The following is a 24640-nucleotide window of genomic DNA, read 5'->3' as shown; positions in this document are numbered from 1 at the left end:
GAGGCTAAGCAGCCCCAGCTGTGACCTACATATTTTGCCGCAACCAGGGCAAGCATAACCATTGTCCGCCGGTGGTTGATTAAGATTTTCTGTCCACGGCAGCGGATTTTCTTTCGGTCTCAAATCTGTATCCCGCGGCCTTTATAAGTGACCTCCAGCTGTCTCGTTCTGAAGCCGCATGCTACCAGGTACTCTCTTCTATGTCATCTAAGGCACGTACTGTCCGTACATGTGTTCGCAAGGACATCGCTGTTTGTAGTGCGGTCTTGCCATCGTATGTCCATGATGGAGCGCAAGCATCTTTGATGAAAGCGTTCAAGTAGCAACTAATAGAAAATATATAATAAATAAAAGCATTATTTTTATCATCCAAAATACACTCAGTTCTACATATGAATGGCGTATAAAGACCTCAGAGCCAGAGTCCCTCTAATGATTTCTGCTTAAGACGGTGTGCAAAATGTCAACGATCGTGTATTTATTTTGTCAACTCTCTTCTGAATACAAAAAAAACATTTGAGTCGAGTCTGGGAATACCCGCTGAAAGTGTGACCACAAAAACATAATTTAAAGATGAATGACATAGTTTGAACACTTTTCACTTTGTGGCCAATTATCTCATAATTTAAATTCTTTAATAAATACATTTGAATTAGAATAAGTCACAGTTGTTTGCGCTTGCTTAACTGTGTCTTGACTATTGTATACTCTGATACTGATATTTAATATCAATAAATCGACTGTTGACCTACCAACTTGGCGGAATGCAGTCTAATAGGTTTCACAGAATGTCTAAGTGAGCCATACATCTACATTCCATGCACTCACGAGATGGAAAGTGTTACAAGATTAAGTGATGGAGATAGATACCACTCCCCTACGCCCCACCCCATAGGTGCCATGGCTCCACCGCTTCAAGCCCTGTGCAACACTGGTAGCAGGATTAAGCGTTAAAGATAGATGTGTCCGTAATAGCCTCGTCCAAACATCTGGATAGATCTCTTCTCATGCGAAATGTTAAGTCAGCTCTTTCCATCTCTTGCTTTCATAACTAGGAAACTTTCTGTCTGTCGGTCGTCTATCTATCTATCTATCTATCTATCTATCTATCTATCTATCTATCTATCTATCTATCTATCTATCTATCTATCTACCTATCTATCTATCTATCTATCTATCTATCTATCTATCTATCTATCTATCTATCTATCTATCAATCTGTCTATCTATCTATCTATCTATCTATCTATGATCTATCTATCTATCTATCTATCTATCTATCTATCTATCTATCTATCTATCTATCTATCTCCTCAATGTTATTTCTTTTACAATCCTGTGGTAACTGGCATGTGATGACAGTTTGAACTGTACGTTGGTTATGAACCACACAATGAACAACCAACACATGTATGTCCTACATCCAATTCCTTAATACTTATAAGACAACATCTACAATAACAAATATAAGCAGCATTCACATCATCTGCTTTCTCTCTCTCTCTCTCTCTCTCTCTTGCATCATCTTATTCTTGAAGGCATTAAAAATGTGTTCCAATCAAACCATACGTGACGCATATAAATTGTAAAATTAAAGAGTAATAAACACAGGCCCCTGTTCCTCACGAATATCAAACTGTGTTAGAGTGAAGGTTTCAGAGGCTCATATCTTCTCATTTAAAAGCGAAGGCCAGAATGTCTGCTGTTGTGAGTAACATGTCTTCACATACAGGTCAAGAACTGGTGGCTTCCCGGACCTGTCGGGACGGAGATGAACAAGTCTGGTCTAGTCAAATGGAATATGAGACACGGTTTCCTCATCCTCGCCACAACGGGAAAACCGTTAAAAATATATATGAACCAATGGAGCAGAGAGCCGTCCTGCACTGTGATATAATAGCTCGTTCATGCCTTGTCAGCCTCCATCTCGGGGAGGCGCCTCATGCTGCTCCCAGACTCCATAGACTTTTGGGACTTGTCTCAGCACTCAAACCATTTTCTCATTTCTATCAGTTGGATTGTTGTCAGAGCATGATGGAAACTCACAGGCTACTCGGTAGTTGGTGTAAGCCCTGCCTGGTGGGCCAAGAACAGGCTACTCGGTAGGTGGTGACGTGGTATTTGACCTGCCAGGTGGGCCAAGAAGTCTTCAATGGATATGACTAGAACTAATGCGCACTGGTGAAGGCTGGGATTTTTAATTTCGGGATCTTTGGGCGCCTCTAAGCACAGTCAGCTCTATTGGGTACCTGACATAATTAAGGAAAGGTAAAAGCGGTTGGTCTTTGTGCTGACAACATGACACCCTCGTTAACCTAAGCCACAGAAACAGATCATCAGCCAGATAGAGTTTACTTTTTTTTAAAATACGCACTGGTCATTACATGATATGTCATTCTAATGTTATATGTGCAACAATTGCTCAAAATATTGGTAATAGCTTGATCTAGAATGTAACTCACAGATTGGGTTGAAAGTGTGATGGTGGTGGCCTAACTAAATGTTCCAGGTTTAGAAACCATCTATAACAAGGTACCAGGTATTCCAGGTTTAGAAACCATCTATAACAAGGTACCAGGTATTCCAGGTTTAGAAACCATCTATAACAAGGTACCAGGTATTCCAGGTTTAGAAACCATCTATAACAAGGTACCAAGTGTTTCAGGTTTAGAAACCATCTATAACAAGGCACCAAGTGTTTTAGGTTTAGAAACCATCTATAACAAGGTACCAAGTGTTCCATGTTTAGAAACCATCTATAACAAGGTACCAAGTGTTCCAGGTTTAGAAACCATCTATAACAAGGTACCAAGTGTTCCATGTTTAGAAACCATCTATAACAAGGTACCAAGTGTTCCATGTTTAGAAACCATCTATAACAAGGTACCAAGTGTTCCAGGTTTAGAAACCATCTATAACAAGGTACCAAGTGTTCCATGTTTAGAAACCATCTATAACAAGGTACCAAGTGTTCCATGTTTAGAAACCATCTATAACAAGGTACCAAGTGTTCCATGTTTAGAAACCATCTATAACAAGGTACCAAGTGTTCCAGGTTTAGAAACCATCTATAACAAGGTACCACGTGTTCCAGGTTTAGAAACCATCTATAACAAGGTACCAAGTGTTCCAGGTTTAGAAACCATCTATAACAAGGTACCAGGTATTCCAGGTTTAGAAACCATCTATAACAAGGTACCAAGTGTTTCAGGTTTAGAAACCATCTATAACAAGGCACCAAGTGTTTTAGGTTTAGAAACCATCTATAACAAGGTACCAAGTGTTCCATGTTTAGAAACCATCTATAACAAGGTACCAAGTGTTCCAGGTTTAGAAACCATCTATAACAAGGTACCAAGTGTTCCATGTTTAGAAACCATCTATAACAAGGTACCAAGTGTTCCATGTTTAGAAACCATCTATAACAAGGTACCAAGTGTTCCAGGTTTAGAAACCATCTATAACAAGGTACCAAGTGTTCCATGTTTAGAAACCATCTATAACAAGGTACCAAGTGTTCCATGTTTAGAAACCATCTATAACAAGGTACCAAGTGTTCCATGTTTAGAAACCATCTATAACAAGGTACCAAGTGTTCCAGGTTTAGAAACCATCTATAACAAGGTACCACGTGTTCCAGGTTTAGAAACCATCTATAACAAGGTACCAAGTGTTCCATGTTTAGAAACCATCTATAACAAGGTACTAAGTGTTCCAGGTTTAGAAACCATCTATAACAAGGTACCAAGTGTTCCAGGTTTAGAAACCATCTATAACAAGGTACCAAGTGTTCCAGGTTTAGAAACCATCTATAACAATGTACCAGGTGTTCCAGGTTTAGAAACCATCTATAACAAGGTACCAAGTGTTCCATGTTTAGAAACCATCTATAACAAGGTACCAAGTGTTCCAGGTTTAGAAACCATCTATAACAAGGTACCAAGTGTTCCATGTTTAGAAACCATCTATAACAAGGTACTAAGTGTTCCAGGGTTAGAAACCATCTATAACAAGGTATCAGACGAAGTCGACAGTCGTCAGCAAAGAACTAAGAGAAGTCCTGAAAACTTTGGGACAAAAGCTGGAAACAATGACACAGAACCAATTTACCCGTTTGATCGGTTTTGTAATTAAATTAAAGACTGGTCTTCGTAACCATTTCCAAGTTGATTGGAAATAAAATTGTGCTCATCTTGGACCACGAAGGAGGAGCCATGCAGAGGGCATAAAAATGTTTTAAAAGTTGGGTACATATGGCTAATTGTTTGAGAATCTCTCTCTCTCTCTCTCTCTCTCTCTCTCTCTCTCAACATGTCAGAGTTGTCATAAAACAATCTGGTGTTGGCCACGACATTAATCTGAAGAAGAAAAACAAAAGGATCCCTCGTTGAAACACAGTAACGAAACAATTTGTTTGATTTCATTGAATGGAAGCCCAGCAACTTCTTATCTTCGTTTCAGTGAAACAAATTACTTCACATTTGAGATTCCCAGCAGACGATGACTCGCTAAAAGTAAAAACAATATTCTGGTAATCTGATTTTAATTCATGATTTTTTTAACGTTCATAATAATTTTTTTTTTTAGAACACAGAAAAAATATAGCAAAATCATCCTTTTTAGTAGCCCCGTAAGGTGGAAAGCCGCTATTAGGTTTGTTCAGTCTGTCTGTCTGTCTGTTTGTCTGCTACCTTTTGATATCAAAAATTATAAACGCAATTGAAATCTTATTTCTCGTTTTGTATCTTGCATCGGGAACATTATTAAAAGTTAGCTCTCTGAATGCAAACCATTATCATAACTACAACTTTTGAACAATACTTAACTCAAGTGGAGGTAGTATAGAATACAGCAAACGTATTTGTGTATTTTTAGCATCTATAGAATTGTGCTATTTGACAAATTAATGTAACACATAATAATTACTACCTACTAACATGTTTTCTGATGTGCTAATTTTTTAAAGTTTTCTGATAATTTTTTAAAAAATAAACCAATAAAGCAGTTTGTATGAATATTCGCATAACCATTTTTTAAACTTACAAGTATCAAGAACTTTATTTGAAATCGAGGTTAGTTTTCATGTCTGCACATATCACAGTAAAAGCCAAAATTAATATTTTTTTCTTGCATTGCACGTGCACACCATGGGGTTTTATATAAACGTTTAAAAAACAACCAGAACACTAACCATGAAACCGACATCTCTAAGATTGCAATGTGACACGACAAATTTCTTGAGGTCGAGATTGCACAATAACTTCGTTGATGTTATGATGAGATTATGGTGATTAGACAATGCGTTTCTGATGTTTTAATTTTGTAATCTGTTTAAATCAAATTCAACATCGTGATGCCGGAGATACTACTTTAAAGTGTAAGCTCAAAAAAAAAAAAAAAAAAGATTTTTCCAAATAAATACAAAACATTTATTCTAAAACATGGAATCACTATACACACTTCAGAAAATGTACAATTTAATTTAATAAATTTACTATAGTCTCTGATCATACCCCGAAACTGATCATGCATCTCTTTCAATACTCTACAATTTAGGTCCTTGCCCTTTTCTTCAACCTTCCATCATATTATTATGCTTATTGAAAATCCGTCATCCTTTTTTTTTAATAAACTTGTAGTTGTCAACAACACACAGCCATGATCATGGAATGCAAATATTAAATCTAACATAAAAGTGAAACGACTTCTTTACGTTGCTAAAGAAATGTCCAAAAATAAAAAGAAATGTCCAGAAAACAAAGAAATGTCCACAAAACAAAGACCTGTTGGTTACAAGCCTCTTACTTCTTCATTACGTCACGCCTATCGCATCTGTTTAATATATATAAGCCAGACCATGAGCCATTACTATTGTAACCTGTAAAATTCCCTATTTTCAAGAAAAATGTTGGACATTCTTTAAAGTTGTTGTTGCTTGTGTTGGGTCATGGTAACGGGTGCCTTAGTTATGAACGTCGTGGCCTGGTGGTTAAGAACTTTATGGCCAGGTGGTAGAGTTCTAGACTCCCCGAGCCGATGATGCTGAGTGTTGAATCTTGTTATATTCGATATTTAGGGACCTTCCTGATCCCAATCTGCTCTAATGGCAACTTCTGTGTGTGTGTGTGTGTGTGTGTGAGAGAGAGAGAGAGATAGGGGTTGTGCTGACATGTCTTAACACGTAGTAGTACATGGGCACACCCCTGACCACTATACAAGCGTATTTTTACAAGTGCTGCATCTTCCCTAGTGCCATTACAGCATGGTACGGGTCGCCTGGATCATCCAGGAAAACCCATCTCTTGGAAGAGTTTAACTCTTTCTTTCCGTAATTATTCACCACATTCTGGTGGAATCAACGCTAGAATCGTCAGTTAGGAGAGAAAGAGTTAAGACTAAGTAACATGCACCACTATATTATACGGGTGAATACCATACATAAAAGCCATTTAGTTTTGACCGTAATAGTAAGGGGGGGCAATGACTTTTTAATACTTTAGTTATTCAACCCTGCATTAAATAACATCTTATTAGGCTTAATATTGTTGTTGTAGTATAATTACTTCATCTTATGGAAGTAATTATCTTCTAACACAATTTCTGTAATTTATAAGATAATACAAGCAAAAACTGTTCTTTTTAAAAGTTATCAAGTGCAAAAGTCCAATTTAAAAAAAGTTTTTCTTCTGTCATGAAAGCAATCGACTAACAAAACAGACGCCCACTCGGTCATTAACATCTTTGAAGACTAAATATAATTCTTAATGCATGTTGTCAGTTCCTATTAGTCACTCAATTTCTGTGTCGTCAGCAGTGGATTTGAAATACTCCACCCAAAGCAATTTCAATTTGTAGGCTTTAGTTTCAATTCTAATATTAATTAAAACGAAATGTTCTCCATAAAACTTTGCGCTCGGATGGAAATGGATGAATACTAAGCGATAAGGTGATTACTGCTTTTAATTAAAGTAATCACCAGCATTCTTTTTGGCGCCCTGGGGTGCACGAAGGATCTTCACTGGGACAGATTTTTCTTCTACCTTTGGCTGCAGGTTTATAGAAATACTGATATAAATGGAAGTTATTGGAAATTTGATCGTCATCTAGACAGATTCCTACACTTGCCAAGGGGGGAATACCACGTATAAAAGACATTTAGTTTTAAACTATATCGTGAGGGGAAACAATATCTTTTTAGCGGCCCCCGATAGAGGAATAGACGCTATTAGTTTTGTGTGGTCTGTCTGTCCGTCCGTCCGTCCGTCCGTCTTCGTAAACTAGATAAAAATACTGAAAATCCGACATCATGATATTTAAGAACTTTCAAAGTTTTTTATTTTCTGAAAGCGAAAAATTCAATTTTTAAAATCAACTATGCAAGCAGTTTTTTCATCAAAATACACCATATTTACAACTATTCATTATTAATAGTAACAAACGCAGGATGCAATCTATGATAAGGGCATCATGCATTTATTTCTTTTACACATTTATGTAAACGGTTTAAGATTTTTTAGTCAAAACATTTTTTTTCTAAATTGTATTACTAAGTTAAGTAATCTCAGTCATACAGATTACCAATATTTACAAACCAATGTTTACTTCTTTTAAGGGACAAAATCTATTTAATTTAAAACAACAATTGGTAAGCAGTGTTTCATATTATAGACGTGAACTATCTCGTGATACAGTACATCTGGAACAGTATAGTGTTTTATAGGGAACGTCATTCTGCAGAATGAAAAAACAACAACACGCTTCCACGTTTGAAGAGTTCCTATTAATTCTCTAATTCATTAGTTGGCTAGCAAAGAACTTCGTCTCCAGTCATCAAATGATTCATCCACTACTGATCCGTCGCATTGCAGTCACTACGCCGTCAGCAAGGAGGGGGGAAGGGGCAAGGCGTGGGCCAGCAGTAAACAGTCCCCACGGACTTCGCGCGAGACTTGCCCCCGAGCAGACGACGACGCAGATGCAAGCGGGGCTCTAGGGCGCGGAGGTGTTCTTCTCTCCCTTTTCTTTTTCCCATCTTCTCAGAGTTACTTCTCTTGTCATCTTCCATTCTGTTGTTGTGGTTACGAAGTGTGTGGAGTAGTTTTTTTTTTCCCCTTGACATTCCTGGATTGTGTGAGTGTGTTAGCTTTACAGAGAAAAAACAATGGTAAGTGTGTTACTTGTTGATGTTATCAATTAGAGATAAATCGGGCTGTTGTTAAAACGTTAAAAATCACAATAAATTGTCAGACCAAGTCTACTAGACCACACATGTGTTAGAGTGCTCTTATAGATTAGATACATAGGACAATATTAGGCAAGGCAACAGGTAGGTGACAGCCACGGCGGTCCATGAGATTTATTGCTTACTAGAGTATTAGTACATAAAGAAAGATAAATGAGAAAAGAAATAACTAAGTTGTGTCATGTAGAGTAGCAAGGCAGGCCGACTCGTGGGCCCGAGAATGAAAAAGTGATAGTGGCCGCCTCCCTTCCCTTGAGTGTAACAAAAAAAAAAAAGAAAAGATTCATCCTGTATATATCGATATATTTACAAAAAAAAAAAAAAAAAAAAAAATTCCAATAAGCCAATACAAGCTATAGCTTAGGGCCCCCAAGAAATATTTAACACTTGCATATAATCTTTGGTTTGAACTTATATACGCCCCCCCACACACACACAAAAAGGGCCCCAAATTTCAGATCACTAAGGACCTTTTTAATCCAGTACTATTTCCAATTCAGACATTAGGTCTACACTCTACAAGGGAGCCCAATAGTGTCCATTGCGCTAAATTCAGTAATGACTAGAAGAAATAAAACAGAATATAATTTGTATACCGTGAAATTTGTACTGAAGTTACAAGGAAATATTTTTTTTTCCTTTGGAAAATGGACTTATGCAATGAACCCCTTGGTTGCTAAGCCACTGGTTGTGGTTTCCCTACTAAGATAAGATACTTGTACATCTTGATGAACACGAATGATGTTTAAGATGTATCTTGATGAACACGAATGATATTTAAGATGTATCTTGATGAAAACGAATGATATTTAAGATGTATCTTGATGAAAACGAATGATGTTTAAGATGTATCTTGATGAAAACGAATGATGTTTAAGATGTATCTTGATGAACACGAATGATGTTTAAGATGTATCTTGATGAAAGCGAAGGATGTTTAAGGTGTATCTTGATGAAAGCGAAGGATGTTTAAGGTGTATCTTGATGAACATGAATGATGTTTAAGATGTATCTTGATGAAAACGAATGATGTTTAAGATGTATCTTGATGAAAGCGAAGGATGTTTAAGGTGTATCTTGATGAACATGAATGATGTTTAAGATGTATCTTGATGAAAACGAATGATGTTTAAGATGTATCTTGATGAAAACGAATGATGTTTAAGATGTATCTTGATGAAAACGAATGATGATTAAGGTGTATCTTGATGAAAACGAATGATGTTTAAGATGTATCTTGATGAAAAACGAATTAAATCTCGCGCTAGATCTACTAACCATCATCTTGTACAGATACTTTATAGTGTATACAAAAGCTGCAACATAAGATATTTATAGACTTGCTAAGGAACATGGAGATGCCCGTAAGCCCCCCTCACCGCTTCCTTCCTAATGTTAAGGCGTAACGAATGGATTATGAAAGAAACAGAAACACAGAAACATCCTGATCTCGGTAGACGCCTCTGCAAGGAGTCTGAAGAGACACTGGCGCATATCCTGTTTAAGTGTCTTCAGCTTCGATGTCTGCGGGGGGGGGGTGTCTTGCAGTATCAGCTTATTTTTTTTTTTTGAAGCTAAGAGACACTTCCTTGAACACCACACATTTCCTGCAAGGGCACTACAGGAGGCAGTGCCTAATTTAGACTTAAAAAGGCCCTAGGCTATTTGACGTATGGAGTTAGATCAGATATTTTATATGTCAGTGCAAAATATTGTTTTGGGTGACCTAAGCTAGGTAATGTCTTGAACTTAATCAAGTGTTCATCTCAGATGCTGTCCCTTCGTCATATATAATTTTAAAAAAAGTTTAGTTTTCGGCAAATTCCAAAATAACATATCTTATAGTATAAGTTGTTGCTTACCAGCCAGGCTGTCACAGACATAGGCGGCATTGGGGGGGGGGCGATTGTGAGTGTGGCAAGGGGGTTCCTGCGATAAAGAGTATCTTTTGTCACCTTCAACTCATCACACATATATTCGTGGCTCTGTTATGACCCTCGTACAAGGCCCCGAGCCTCTGGACACAAACTTTGCGACATTTGCTAAGGACCCGTCCGTCAAATTTGATTAGACGCTTTATTTTATAATGTGACGCATTTCAAAACAAATTCATATTATCCGCTAAGTATAGGGTGGGTGGTGGGAAAGGGTGGACGTTGATGTGTTAGTACAACATACAAAATGACCACATCTTCTTAAAGCGACATTAAAATATTTTTTAAGGAAAAAGCTTGTTAGATTTAAAGAGACTAAATCACTATTGGGGTGAAGGGCCGCTTTAAAATGTTTAGTGGTTAAATAATGTAAAAGTGTGTGTGTGTGTGTAAGCTAGGGGGAAATAACTATGTCGTATAGGTCTTATGTCCTGGCCCACTATGCATCATACTAGAGGTCATTAACCTTTCGGTAAATGAAGGTCGTGCTCGGAAATGTACTGGACACCAAAACAAACATGAAATCCTTTTGATTGTCCAGAAACTAAGAGAAAGTAACTTTAGTATTATTACTGCCCCTAGAAATGCGGGACGCCCCTGGGAACTTATGACATAAGAGATCAGAAAGCAGTACTAGATACATCTACATTCTCATTGCTGAATGTTTAGAAAGAAAATGAGAGGATGGTTTAGCGTCATGCTAGATGTGTATTATGTTGAACTTGAGGTTTTTTAAATCAAAATTCAATGGTTGACAGGGGAATGTAAAAACCCCTTCCCGTTACGCACATACATTGTAGGCAAGGACACACACACTGTGAGGGCAAACACAGACACTAACTATTTTAAAGAAAGACACGCACTGTAAGGGAAAGACAGTGTGAGGCCAAGACAGACACAAACTATCTCAATCACAGCCACAAACTATCTCAAAGACAGGCGTGCACAAGTGACACAAAGAGCACGCAAATAACACAACTTTAGTTCCATTGTGGCAGTGATTGTACAGTAAGCAATCTTACACACAATTAATCAAACACGCACACACGCAAATCATTTTCTCCTCACGATAAAATATGAACACTTGAGAACAGCAAAAATAAGTGTCAGGAAGAGACAGGTTGTGACGTCTGCAGGTCAGTGTTCAGGACTTCTATAACGACTGGTCTCGGACTGAGTCCACCTACTCTTGTTGAGTCATCATTTGTGTGTGTGTGTCTTGGACAATTTTAAATGATTTCATTCAGTCGAAAAACATTTTGTAAACCTCCATTAATGTTTGTGGTCGTTGTTGTTGGTAAATATTGTAAAAATATGAAATGGGAAAAAGGGCACATTGTTTAAACAAAATTTGAAACTATAAATTTGGTATACATTTTCAGAAAATTATAAAGCTCTTTTCGTTAGCGGTACGTGACGTTTTGGCGCGAGATATCATTTGACGATAATTTAATAAGCACGTAGCTTTTTTTTAATGAACCCTTGAATTCCAGCGACTAAGGCAAATAACCATGGTGTCTATGTATACTTAACTTAAAGTCTTTTGAGAAACATCGTACATGTATTATATTTTTACTTATTATTAGCAAGTGTTTGGTATGTATAGCTGGAGACACCATACAGTCATTAAATAAACCAATGTTAATGTAAACAAATAATTGCATCAATTTTTAGTCTTCCATCGTTTCATTTTGTTTTTAATTTTTAAAGTAATATCTTAAAAAACGTTTTTGAAAATAAAAGTGTGCCTCTAAATAAACACACATACACAAGCCAAAATGTTTATTAAAGAAAATGATGTGAAAAACAAACACACATTTACATTTAGTACGTGAAAAATATGTCTTAACACATACACTCATGCAAAACATAGATATGAATAATTCTTTTAAAAGAAATAATACAATAAACGTACATAATGTATTTCGCGCCAAAACGTCCCGTCGCCAAAACGGCTCGCACCAAAACGACCTTCGCGCCAAAACGGCGGGGCCAAAACGGCGTCGCCAAAACGGCGGCGCCAAAACGTCCTGCTTCGTTTCGTTAGCCATATCGTTTCTTTTTTTTTTGCGTTGTACCTGGTAAAAATTTGAATTGGTACACATGATATAGACAAATTGTTGAAATAAGCAGGATTTTTTTCGGTGGGGGAATTATTTTCTTTATATATATATATATATATATATATATATATGTGTGTGTGTGTGTGTGTGTGTTTGTTTGTTTGTTTGTTTCCAACCCTTCATTCTTTTTGGAAAACGTTTATTGTACCCTAGAATAGGTTCTTCCTGAAGTTAGTGGAAAGACTATAGACACTTAACCCTTGCCTTGCCAGGAGGAGGAGGGTTTTAAACTCAAAAACCGTCTGGAGGAGTTTTATCTTAAAACTCTCTGGAGTTTTTTTTTTTAAACTCACTACGCTTATTGAATCTGGTGACTATTGTATGCTTTAGTCTTATATTGAAGAGAGGGCGTTTTAAACTCGAAATCCCCCTTGGCTACGCTCGTGGAATTTAGTGACTGTCGTTTACATTATTGTTTATTTAATAGAAGAGTGGGGGGTTAACGTCTAACCCATGGAGGGGGATTTTAAACTCAAAACCCCCTTGGTTGCGCTGGGGTAATTGATGGTTGAACATTAAAGTCTCACCTAAAATAAGCAAAACCAAAGCAAAAAAAATCAGCCAGAAAATTCTACGACCACCCTCGGGAGGTGGAGGGGGGCTAGGCTCATGGAAATAAGTGTCCCACGTTTTTCCCTGTAGTGCTCCAAGTGATGGCCGAAGTAATCAGCATAAACTCTGTTTGTTTTAAATGTTTTAAGCACATTGTCTTAGACCTCTTTATTTTCATGGAAAATCTACTCTAATGACTTGTTTCAATTGATACGACAATAGCACAGCACGAAACACAGAATGGACACGACAAAGAATCTCATTTAGTGTCTACACCACACATTCATCTTGGACCTGTTCACCTTAACTAGTCAAGTAGCAGTGATGGGGGATTATAGATCCAGAGCACTTAATTGAACTGCGTATATTTGGGGACATCGTGGGGGATAATGAAATAGGAAGGGACGTGTTTGTAGTCTTTCTTACGAATATTTGCCTTGTGACAAATTTACACGCGGCCCTTTCTTCATGCTAAACAGACGCACATTTTTACTAAGACTCCTACTAACTGCCTGTCTGGTACACATTTTTTTACTAGAGGTTTCTCCCACGCACATTCTCGGATCAAGTTGAAAGCTTACACAATTATTTGTTGTACCTAACAAAACATAAATCACTAAAAAAAAACACCATTTAGTCAATTAATTATTTTAAATTAATTATTTTGTTTTGGTATCATAAAGGGGAAATAAAAGCTACTTATTTGAAAGATGTGATTGTATGTATGGTGTAATTCCCCTTATTACACTTTGTGGACGTTTTTCTCCCACTTCCTGTTCTCGGATCAAGTTGAAATTTTGTAAAAATAGTTCATAGTCAATGGAAATACACGAATCAATACAAAAGTTAATCAATTAATTAATCAATTAGTGTTAATAAAATAATTGTTTTTATATAGAAAATAAAAAGAGTGTATTGCTGCAGCATTGAATTATATGGGGCAGTGATTTAGCAATTTCAGGATATTTTCAAAAGCTCTTGATAAATCAGGAGGTTTCATTTAATAATTTACACCTAGGATTAGAGTGGGGCCAATGAAAGTGCGAGGCCCACTGCCGTCGCAGTGCCCTATGGCCGGCCCTGCAAAACAGAGGCGTATGGTACGCCATGGGTCGACCAGTGGGGATAAACCCCACTACATTCGCCTTGATTACAAATACTGTCTAGAACTTTCATTCCTAAAATCTCCAGAAATCTCCATCAAATACCAAATCATCTCCATAACATGTCGACAATTACTGCGACATCTCCCAATAACTGCTAGATTTATCTCCCTTCTTCTATACAAAACCCAATAATTTATTACCACTAATAAATTAACTCATTGGTTAATTATTTTTTTAATACATTCATGTATAGTCTTCGACAATGAGTAATTATGCAAAGTTTTGACATGATCCGAGACTGAATAATGGGAGGAAGAATGTTTACAAGAGACAAAGTGAGTTAATATATATTTTTTTAAAATTCAGATTATACTTTCATTTACACTAACTCACAAGACAAAAAGGGTAACGCATCCAGGTTATAATACATACAATACTGTTGAGCAGTCGAGGTTATGGAGAAGTTGTATGTAGTTCATGATTAAATACACTGTTCATTGTAATGTACCCGCTGGAGTTCATCAATTATAAAGTCATAGTTGCAGATATAGGAGCGTTAGAGAGCGGTCAAAACTACATCAGTTTTTCATGTTCATTACAAAGAGAGAAGATCCAAAATTATTCAAAGTTAATGATTTTATTGGTTTAAGACCACAAAGATCTTTTTTTTTTTTAATAGTAAACCTCAGAATTTGCGCTATTTAATTTTAGCTTTGTCATCATAGGAATCCTTGGGCCTTAGGCCTCTTTTCTTTACCTCTTTTTTTTTTTGGATCCTCTAGCCTCTTTTGTGGACTTTTTATTTATTTTTTTGTAATTTTTATTTTTTTAAATTTTTATTTGTAAGTTCTTACATTTCAGAAATATTTTTTTTTGCATATCTTTTTATTCAGTACTGAAGAGACTACAATGCCAACAGCACCTAAGACACTAACATAAGTTTACGGTTTACACAACAGTTCACGTTAAAATTGTTCATAAACTGTCCAAACTTGACGATCACTGAGTTGTCCAATGTCCTTTGCTGTAGACAAACGAAGTTTTTGGGATTCTTTCTCAAATATTAAAGCACTTTGAAATCTAAACATGTCTGAAAGTAAATACGTTCCAATTAGGGTATATAATAGTGTCGAATTTCCGATTTTAAAAAAGGTTTCTTTAGAATGCATGCCATGTTGTAGCAGAATGTGTGTGTGTCTGTGTGTGTGAATGAAGACAACTCACGACTGTGCCATCCAGAGATGTTTTGAACTTTGACCTCTATTAACAACCCTACATCTGCAGTCCGCTGCTGTTAAGAAGCGCCAAAACGTAATAGTATCTAAGTAGAAGGGTTCTAAAACTGGAGAGTCTAAACATGTTTTGAAATGAAAAATCGTTTTTTAAAATACATCTTTTGTAGGCCCATATAATCAATATGATTATTTGAAGGCCTACATAAACAATAGGATTATTTTGTGGGAGTGGCGTCTTGTTTAATTACGTCTGTTTGTCGTTCTGATATTTTGAGATAATGGTATTGTCTGAAGCTTTGCCAATCTTGAGAACCACTCCGTGACTCAAGGCTACCGCGTTAAGACTTAATATTTAGTGTCAGTGGGAAAATTGATGACGCTTAGAGAGCAAGGTGTCTCGTTTGTCGGGAATGTGCGGTGTCAGAAGTGGGGGAGGGTTCATTGTAGTTTTTTTTTTATTTTATGAAGCTGAACACTGCGTAGGTCGGCCCACTTTTGGACTGTGTACACACGTACAGTCAAGTGTGTACACTTATTTACACATGACATTAAGCTGCTTAGCATATTACACAACCGGTCTATACCTGTGGGAATTTTGAGTTCAACAAATGTGAATAGAAATATTTCGTTAATCTTCTATTATTAGTATATACAGTCAGGCTTAGCACCAGAGAGCTCACTGATTCGAACTAAAGTCTAGGACTCATATCTTGAACAGACTCAACGTCTTCGGGTATTTCCGCATGTAGTCCCGACTCGAAAGTTTAATAAAATGTCCAGGAACATTTTGAGCACTGTCTTTTAAGTCTAAATCTAAGTCTAGTAGATTTATACATTCGCTTAAACCAAGAATTTTTTCTCGGGGGTTTTTGGAATGGGGCAGGGTAAAAAACAATTTTTTTTTAAATCTAGCATTCATTAGTATAAAGAGAAAAAATAATCGCTCTATAAGAAGTATAAAGGAGGTATTGTCTTTTTTTAAAAAAGTACTTTTTAGTTTTTTCTTGTTCAAACAGTTGCTGTAGACTAATACTATACACTGCTTAAAGCAGTACTCCGCTAAGAAAAATGTCAGTTATTAAGAGTAACAAAAAAACTAAAATTAATTCCACTTATCTTATTCATGGTATACCATTAACACAGACGAAAAACGCAAAATACCTAGGTGATATAATAAATGAAAACTGTCATGGAATCCCCATATTGATGAAACTATCAAAACATCAAACAAAGCATTCATCATGATGATCATCATTCCTTTGTGTTCCTCATGGAACATAGAGCCTCGACAAAAACACGCCACTCTCCACGGTCTCTTGCTAGTTTTTTTTTTTTGTTTTATGGTTTCCCAGCTCTTTCCGGTCCTTTCGGCTTCTTCTAGTACACTGCTTCGCCATGTTCTTTTTGGTCTTCCTCTACATCTTGTTCCCTGGGGGTTCCACTCTATGGCCTGCTTAGCTCTGTTGTTGGTATCTTTTCTAAGGGTGTGACCAATCCATCTCCACTTCCTCTCTAAGATCTGCAGTTCTATATTTTTCTGTCCACTCATCTCCCACAGTTTGGTGTTTTCTACTTTGTCATACCAGTGTATTTTTAGGATATTTCTCAGGCATCACAGGCAACAAAGCATTAGGGTTTATTAAAAGAAATTTCTATAAATCAAATAAGAACATAAAACTAAAATGTTATTTAACCTTGGTTAGGCCAATAATAGAATATGCATTCTCCGTTTGGGACCCCTCAACTCAAGAAAACATTAAGAAACTAGAACAGACACAAAATAGAACAGTGAGATTCATAACAAACGAATATTCACATTTGACTAGAGTAACACCTTTAGTAAAATCACTAAATTTTAAAGCCTTCAGGATAGAAGACTTAAAAGTAGAGTAGCAATTATGCATAAAACACTGAACCATAATCTTCAAATACAAAAACAAAATTTAATAAAATACTCAGAAAGACACAAAGATACATACACTATATTATTTCCATATGCTAGGACAAATTTGTACAACTGCTCCTTCTTCCCAAGTGCTATTAGAGCATGGAATGGGTTGCCTAAGCTAGACAGGAGAACCAGTGAATTGGCAGAATTTAGGTCATTGGTTAATATGCATGACTAGATGCATGACGCGTAGGGCGTAATCATCTTCTTTTTTGAAGTAACGTCTGTATTGTATAAGATAAGAAGATAGGAATTGCACCAGATGTGGTTGTTAGAAGCATGGATCGGTTCTTGTTAGTGGGTAGTATCAATGTGGCTGTTTTGAAGTTGGCAACCGCAGTCCCCAACTCCCCGCCAATATCCCCACCTCGGCCTGCTGATCATCGAATGACAATTTTCTTCCAATTACATCACATCTTCGTGGCTCGTGTTTGCACTGAACTCTTGAGAGCTGCTCTACACAGTGTGTCAACTCCGAACACACGCACATCTATACACAGATCTGGTGTCATTCAAGGATTTCCAATGTATTCTAGGGGTGGTGGTGGTGGTGGTGGCTGAGTGGTAAAGCGCTTGGCTTACGAACCGAGAAGTATCGGGCTCAAATCTTCTTGAAACCGAATTTTGAATTTCGTGAATCTTTGGGCACCCCCGAGTCCATCTTACTCTCAGATATGCAACTGACAATATCTGGGGGACGTAAAGATGGTTTGTCGTTGTCCTGGCCTCGTGATAGCCATGTCAACCGTCGACCACAGAAATAGATGGCCTTTACATCACCTGCCCTATGGATCGCAAAGTCGGAAGTGGGTACTTGGAGTACTTAACTTGTTTTAAAATGTACTCTATGCCATTAAAAATGTGTCACTTTGAGTGAGTGTTAATGGTCCAAACAAAAATAGCCATTGTCTGGATTGACCATTAGTAACCTCTAATTGACCCTTCCTTTAGCGTTGACCTTATTCTCTGGACCGTCTTGAACTGTCTATTCTTGTTCACGTGTTGCATGACCTAGATATTTTTTTTTTCATTATTTGCCTGTTACTACGTATAAGAACTGGCTGTAAGTTGGTCTTACATATAGATGAGAGGGGACGGAGCGGAGCAGTGGCTCGGTGGTATATAGTCCAAAGCACATCTTAATTAGACCAACCCATCAAGTGCGTTGATGGTTAACACTAGTGACACACTACTGCGGCCCGTGTAACCACTACAAAGGGTTGCTTTACATTTTTATCATGTCTGCCTGGTTGTGTAGCCTGTGCTCTGGCCTGTCGTTCGGTGATCTCGATAATCCTGGGTTCGAACCCTGCCCACTACCATCCCCCGTCGTCTTGCTGGAGGTTTGGGCTAGGATGTGATTATCTGAAGAAACACCTGTGACACATTTTACAAAGCAATAAATTAAAAAAAAATCTATTTAGCAATTTGAAAAGTATCGCGTACAAGTGCAATCATAGGAAAACTCTTTAACTTTATAATATAACATCATCGATGCGTCCTCATTGTTGGCCATGGTATTGATTTTAGTAAATATAACAAATCTGTAAGTTACATAAATTAATGACTTTGTCTTCTTCCAGATAAAACTAAAGGCTTTTGTCTTTTTTAAGATTTCACTGTTGGCAAAGTTTCCATTTCAGAAGCTCAATAATGTGCCCGGTAGTCGTATTTGTTTTATCTCATTTCTACACAATAATTTCACTGGACATACGCCCTTAGCGTATTAGAAGACTTAACTCCAGCCTTATTTGAAGAGGTAAACGTCAGCATGTAACGAGACGTAGACAGCGAATCACAAGACTTACACATCCTCCTATCATTAGACTGTCATTTATTAAGGTCGTTGCTTCCCATTTTCGCGTGGAGTTCGTAAAAAAAAATGTCATTAGAAGTCTGTCACATATTGATTAATACTTCTTAACAATTTAGTAAAAAATGGTCGTTGTGTTGGCCACGCTATCTTTTAAAACAACTTCACACACTCTGCGCTGACATATGTAAAAACAAAATGGCTTCTTGCAGTCAAAAAGAGTAAACATCTTGTTTGATGGCTCACAATAATCCACTCGAAGTGTCCTCCATATTTATTGATAAGATAATCATTTGTTTGTTCCTATAGTAAATGGAATGTACGAGTTAATTAGTGCAGATGTGTCAATACCTCTGTTTGTCCCATTCTTGCATAACAAAATGATTGGGTATTTGTTCTTTTTTTTTTTTCGTCGTGTGATAATAGAGGTAGACCTGATAAATCTATCATAAATCAAAATAAACACTCCACTTATCTCCAGAGCTATGCAATGTCAGGGTCAATTATTCTCACCTTGTTCTAGAACATCAAATGTGTATATATATATATATATATATATATATATATATATATATATATATATATATATATATATAGAGAGAGAGAGAGAGAGAGAGAGAGAGAGACAGACAGACAGACAGACAGACAGACAGAGAGTACAAAATAATGCTGGGTATCAGATACCAGTAATGGAAAAAGTGAGCTTGTGCTATGACAAGTCAACATAAAGACAGAACTCCGCAATACTGTAAAGAGACGAAAGCTGAGCTGGTTTGGTCATATTGTAAGACATGATGTTCACTGTCAAAAGTGTGTGTGTGTGTGTGTGCGTGTCTGTCTGTCTCTCTCTCTTCTTCGATTCCTAGATAAAGGATAAGTGCAGTGTTTCACATGGCTACACAAACCCAGTTGCGACCTACATATTTTTTCATAATTCACTTAGACAAAGCCTTTGTCCGCCGTTGTCTCTGTTCATTGTCTCCTATACTAGTGTTATATATTCTGAATACAGTGTCCTGTGGCCATCTCGCTTTGGTCTTAATGCACTTTTCAGTTATTTATAGCAGTCGACCTTTAATAAAACTCGATCAAAGATGAGCTGAAACTCATTTTGTGGGTATCTTATCTTATAAATTACAGGCGTTCTTTCAAAGAGTATAAGATAGGAATTATGGTGCATCTATGGGCACCATTTCAATAAGCGGTTTTGTCCATTTTATCTTCCCACGATTGTCACACAAAAAAGTGGCCAGACAGGGCACTCTCATGCCAGCTAAGTGCAGACTTGTGTTGCTAGACACCCGATACAGAAATGATTCGATAGATTCCGTGCCACCCCGCCAAGTTCCGATAACCGATTCTTCGACAATTATAGCCTCATTACACTGGACAGCTGGCTTACAGCCGAAGAAATATTCGCATTATAGTTTTTATATTACGTTGTAAGCTTCTATTAATTTTTTTCCCATTATGTTTTGTTTCGCAGTAACATTCTCTTTGTTTACATTGATTTGTTAATGATTCCTTTTTTGTTTCATCACTAAAAATCACCAAGGGTTAAAACATCAATTTTAAGACATTTGGCAACGATTTAACGATCTCTAAACAAACAAAACATAACAAATATTTTGTTTTTAAACAAAGCGTATCTTAAGGGAAGAACCGCAAATATTGGACGGTTTAACACTAACGTAAACTATAAAAAAAAAAAATCAATTACCACTGTGACAAGTCGGATTAAGATTTGGCCGTTTTGGGTGTCTAGGGGATTTTTATGGTTTGAGAATCCTTACTTGCACATATAAGCTACAAGCACAGCGTTATAATGCAGGCAACAAATACTATATTTAGACGTAAACTTATGTACAGTTTATTATACAAAATAAGATAATGAAAGGTGAAATGCTGTACAGTTGCTAGTATGGGATCTAGCGTATTTACATACATAGGACTATCATCATTAGATGTTAGAACCAAGTGGTCTGAGTGTCATTAGGCTGGTTGCTTAGCTTTTGGTCCGGTGCTGCACTGATGAGACTGGTGTGGCTGGTACTGATGCTGTCTGCTGGTGGGCTGGCGAAGTGGATCCAGGCTCCGTGTGCAGTCCAACTCGTATGGTTGCAGAGCTAAGCTGCGTCTACCAATCAGTTAAGCCAGTGACGAGTCTGTGGCTAGCGTTGTTACTTGGACTCTTGAAGGATGAGTAGGTCTGATGTCTACAGATCTGGTGCCAGCAAATCTGCTATCAGCTTTGGGTTGCTAAGATTTCAGGCGGATGTTGCCTATAGGTAAAAGCACCAATCCAAAGTGAAATAAGGGAATGAAAATAGTCTAGAGCTCAATCAAGAGTTAGATGTGCTCTCTGTGGGCTCTAAAGCGTGAATGAGATCGGACGATGAAGTTTGTCCATATACACGTGGATAGAAAAGGGGGGGGGGTGAGTGGCGGGAGATAAGTGCAAAGGTGGTCTAGACTATCTGGCGTCTTTGACAAAGAGATCCTCGTTTGACCGTGTCGGCGTTTCCGGGAGATAGACATTGCGCGAAGGCGCGAGTTGAAAGTCCAGGAAATCAGCCCAGGTGGTCAGGTGGATTATGAAGGGGAGATTATCAGAGCTCGGCACATCAAGGGAGATTATACCTTGATAAAGGCTAGTGCCAGACGAACAGCGTTGCTCGAGGCGTTGAGTTGAATGGGCACTTTAAAGTGACCAGCCGCTCCCGGAAGGGGGGGGGGGTCAACGGATGTTTGCCACGATAGATGGAGGGAGTGTACTCTTGTCAAGAGCCTAGTGTGACACGTGTCAAGGCGGGGATAGTAACATGTGACATCGATGCCAAAGGGGTGGGGTTGGATTGGAGGGGTGGTGGCTGTGTTTTTAGCGCTTGATTGGCTAAATTAATAAAATTGATGATTAATAGCGAGTAAATAAATTAATTAAATGCTTAGACCTGAGTGATATCTTGAGTGAGCTAAAACGGTTCGTCACAACCACTAATTGATAAACTATATGGTTAATTTTTTGTATTATTGATTCGTGTCTTGTCATCAACAATGAATAGTTGTTTAAAGTTTTAACTTTATAAAGATTTGGGGAAAAGGACAACAAAAAGAGTACACAGACAGACAGACAGACGGAGTGAGTTAATATATGTTTAGTAAATATATGCTTAGTAAAAAGTAAGAAATTAGATTTAGAAATAAATAGTCAAACTAAACATGATCAATGTAGCCTTCTAAATAAATACAAATGACTTTGTGCTACAAAACAAATCGCTTAGATATTGGATTCTACAGTACTGAAAAGTGCAACAAAATTATGGCTTTTAAAAAATCTTCGCTTGTCAATCTTTCCGTATTCTTCACAACGTAGACACCAAAAAAAACCCCACACTTTTTATTTATGGATTAGCCTCTGTGTAAATTTCCCCTTTCAAACATTTCGATCTACAGGGCAGATGATGTAAATTTTACCTGTTTCTCTTGCCCACGGTAAACGAGTGTGTCATGTGGCCAGCACAACAACCAACCGCCTTTAAGTTTCGAAAACTAATGTTAGGTACCCATTATAGCTGGGTGGAATCAGAGACGCCCCTGCGTATGGAAATGTCCTACTGTTTTTAGTATCGAGATCTGAATGTTTAAGTTTAAAACAGTTTCAGTTGGATCCTTGGTGGATACGAACCAAGTGTTGATGTGCGCAGAGAAAAACTTATGCGCTCCCTTATGTTCCCCTTTTCAGACCTTGTGGTCTAGAGGGCAGATGATAGAAAGGTCATCTGTTTTTGTGGCCTACGGTTAACAATGGTGTCATGTGACCAGCACAACGACCAACCGCCTTTACTTTTCTTTGTGAGGTACTAGAGCCGGGTGGACTCAGAGGCTCCAGAAGATGCCGAAATAAAAAATCCCAGTCTTCACTAGGATTCGAACTCCGGACCCCTATTCGGAAGCCAAGCGCTTTACGCTAAGCCATCGCGCATCCATGCTAACCCTTACTTAACTCATTTCTATTTTACTGAAGCCTGACCTGTAGTAATGAGGTGGGCAATGCAGAGCTATTGCCATCTGAAAGCCTTGACATAGCTACATATTTTTTTATAAAGATTATATGAACTCAGGTCGTTCTCTCTTTTTAAAAAATAAATGTACATATAAAATGCGATCACCCAGATACCCCGATCTTTCTCGCCCTTTCTAACTGGTCCAGACCTTGATAGGATCATAGCGTATTGAGCAAAACAAGTGGTAAAAAAATAAGTTCAAATCGCACAGATTTATTATTGTTAGTCTAGATTCTAGATCTATTACAAATTTAATTACATGAATGATATAATCTAATTCATACACTTTAATGTAAGCTTTATTTTTGTTAAAGTATTTTTAAAATTTTATTTTGCTTGTTAGCTTGTGTTGTCCAAAACAATTGTTCTTCACATGAAAATCTTAAATTATATTTTAATTTTTCAAGCAGATTAAGAAATCCGTTTTCTTGATACGTGGCTTAACCTCAAGTTGCTTATTATAAACAATCGTAAGCGAGTTCCTCGTACCATGTTCGAACTGACCAGCTACCGCATTATACAGAGGGACTTAAGGATACATGTACAAAAAACTGGACTTGCTTATGTAAATCCTCCGCATACATAAAATACATTTAGTCTTACCCTTTAAATCAGCTTTTTCGATACGTCCCACATGTTTTTTTCTCATGAATTTATAGCAGGGACGTAGCTAGGAATTTTCCATCGTTTTGGGGCCCGTGAGGCTTGACCTCTTTGAGGGCCTTTGCATTTTGTGTAATATTTAATTTTTAATGTAAAAAGAAATCATTTGGGGGCTCACTCAAATGGGGGCCCGGGGGAATTTTTCTAGTTCTCCCCTTTACTCAACCCACCTAGCTACCCCACTGAATGGTAGTTTGTTTATTTTTAAGCAAGACCTTATTTAAAATTGAAAACGAAACATTTTTGCTCATGTCTTTTACTTGAGAATCAAATGCCATTAAAATGAGAACACTTTTATCTTAAGACTAAAAGTTCTTATTTGAATTATTTGGTCTATCAAAGGGAGCTGGACGTTTAGCATAGACGTACACGTGTCACGTGGTTAAAAATGCGTCATTAAGTCACGTGTGCTAGCAAGTTCTAATTCTAGTGGGTATTTCTTACACTGTTAACATAGGTCTTGATCTATGGGCATGAATGTGAAATCAGTGATAGTAATATTTAATGAATAGCTACAGTTCCGGTGTGTGTGTGGGGGGTGGGTGGAGGGTGGACAAATCGCTCGCTGTCTAGCGGTCATATTATACTTCCGGGTAATTTAAGTTGCAAGTTGTATGGACCACAAGGTCAGTGTGATGGGGTCTACATCTAGAGGTTTGTGTTTCATCGATGTGTCACAACATAAACAAGTTCAAGTCATTTGTGTCCCAATCACAACAAAATACTCTTCTCACCATTTTCTTCCATCTCTCTCTCTCTTTCTAAACTCTCTCTCTTCTTCCTTCTCTCTATTTTCTTCCCTCTCTTTTCTTTCCTCTCTTTTCTTCCTTCTCTCTTTTCTTCCCTCTCTTTTCTTTCCTCTCTCTATTTTCTTCCTTCTTTTCTTCCTTCTCTCTATTTTCTTCCCTCTTTTTTCTTTCCTCTCTCTATTTTCTTCCCTCTCTTTTCTTCATTCTCTCT

General features: G+C 37.4%; 1 protein-coding gene across 1 annotated transcript in view; it reads left to right on the top strand.

Annotated features, from left to right (window-relative positions):
• Positions 1-7960: 7960 nt before the first annotated feature.
• Positions 7961-24640, top strand: part of LOC106071926 (calmodulin-like) — a 36031-nt gene continuing 19351 nt past the window's right edge. Inside the window, exon 1 of the mRNA XM_056023254.1 lies at positions 7961-8164. Coding sequence (XP_055879229.1) covers positions 8162-8164 — 3 coding nt within the window. The 5' untranslated portion in view covers positions 7961-8161. The remainder of the gene's footprint in view (positions 8165-24640) is intronic.

The sequence above is a fragment of the Biomphalaria glabrata genome, chromosome 3 (assembly GCF_947242115.1).
Source record: "Biomphalaria glabrata chromosome 3, xgBioGlab47.1, whole genome shotgun sequence".
Taxonomy (NCBI): Eukaryota; Metazoa; Mollusca; class Gastropoda; family Planorbidae; genus Biomphalaria; species Biomphalaria glabrata.
Note: the sequence above shows the minus strand (reverse complement) of the source record. Positions and strands in the feature narration are given on the sequence as shown.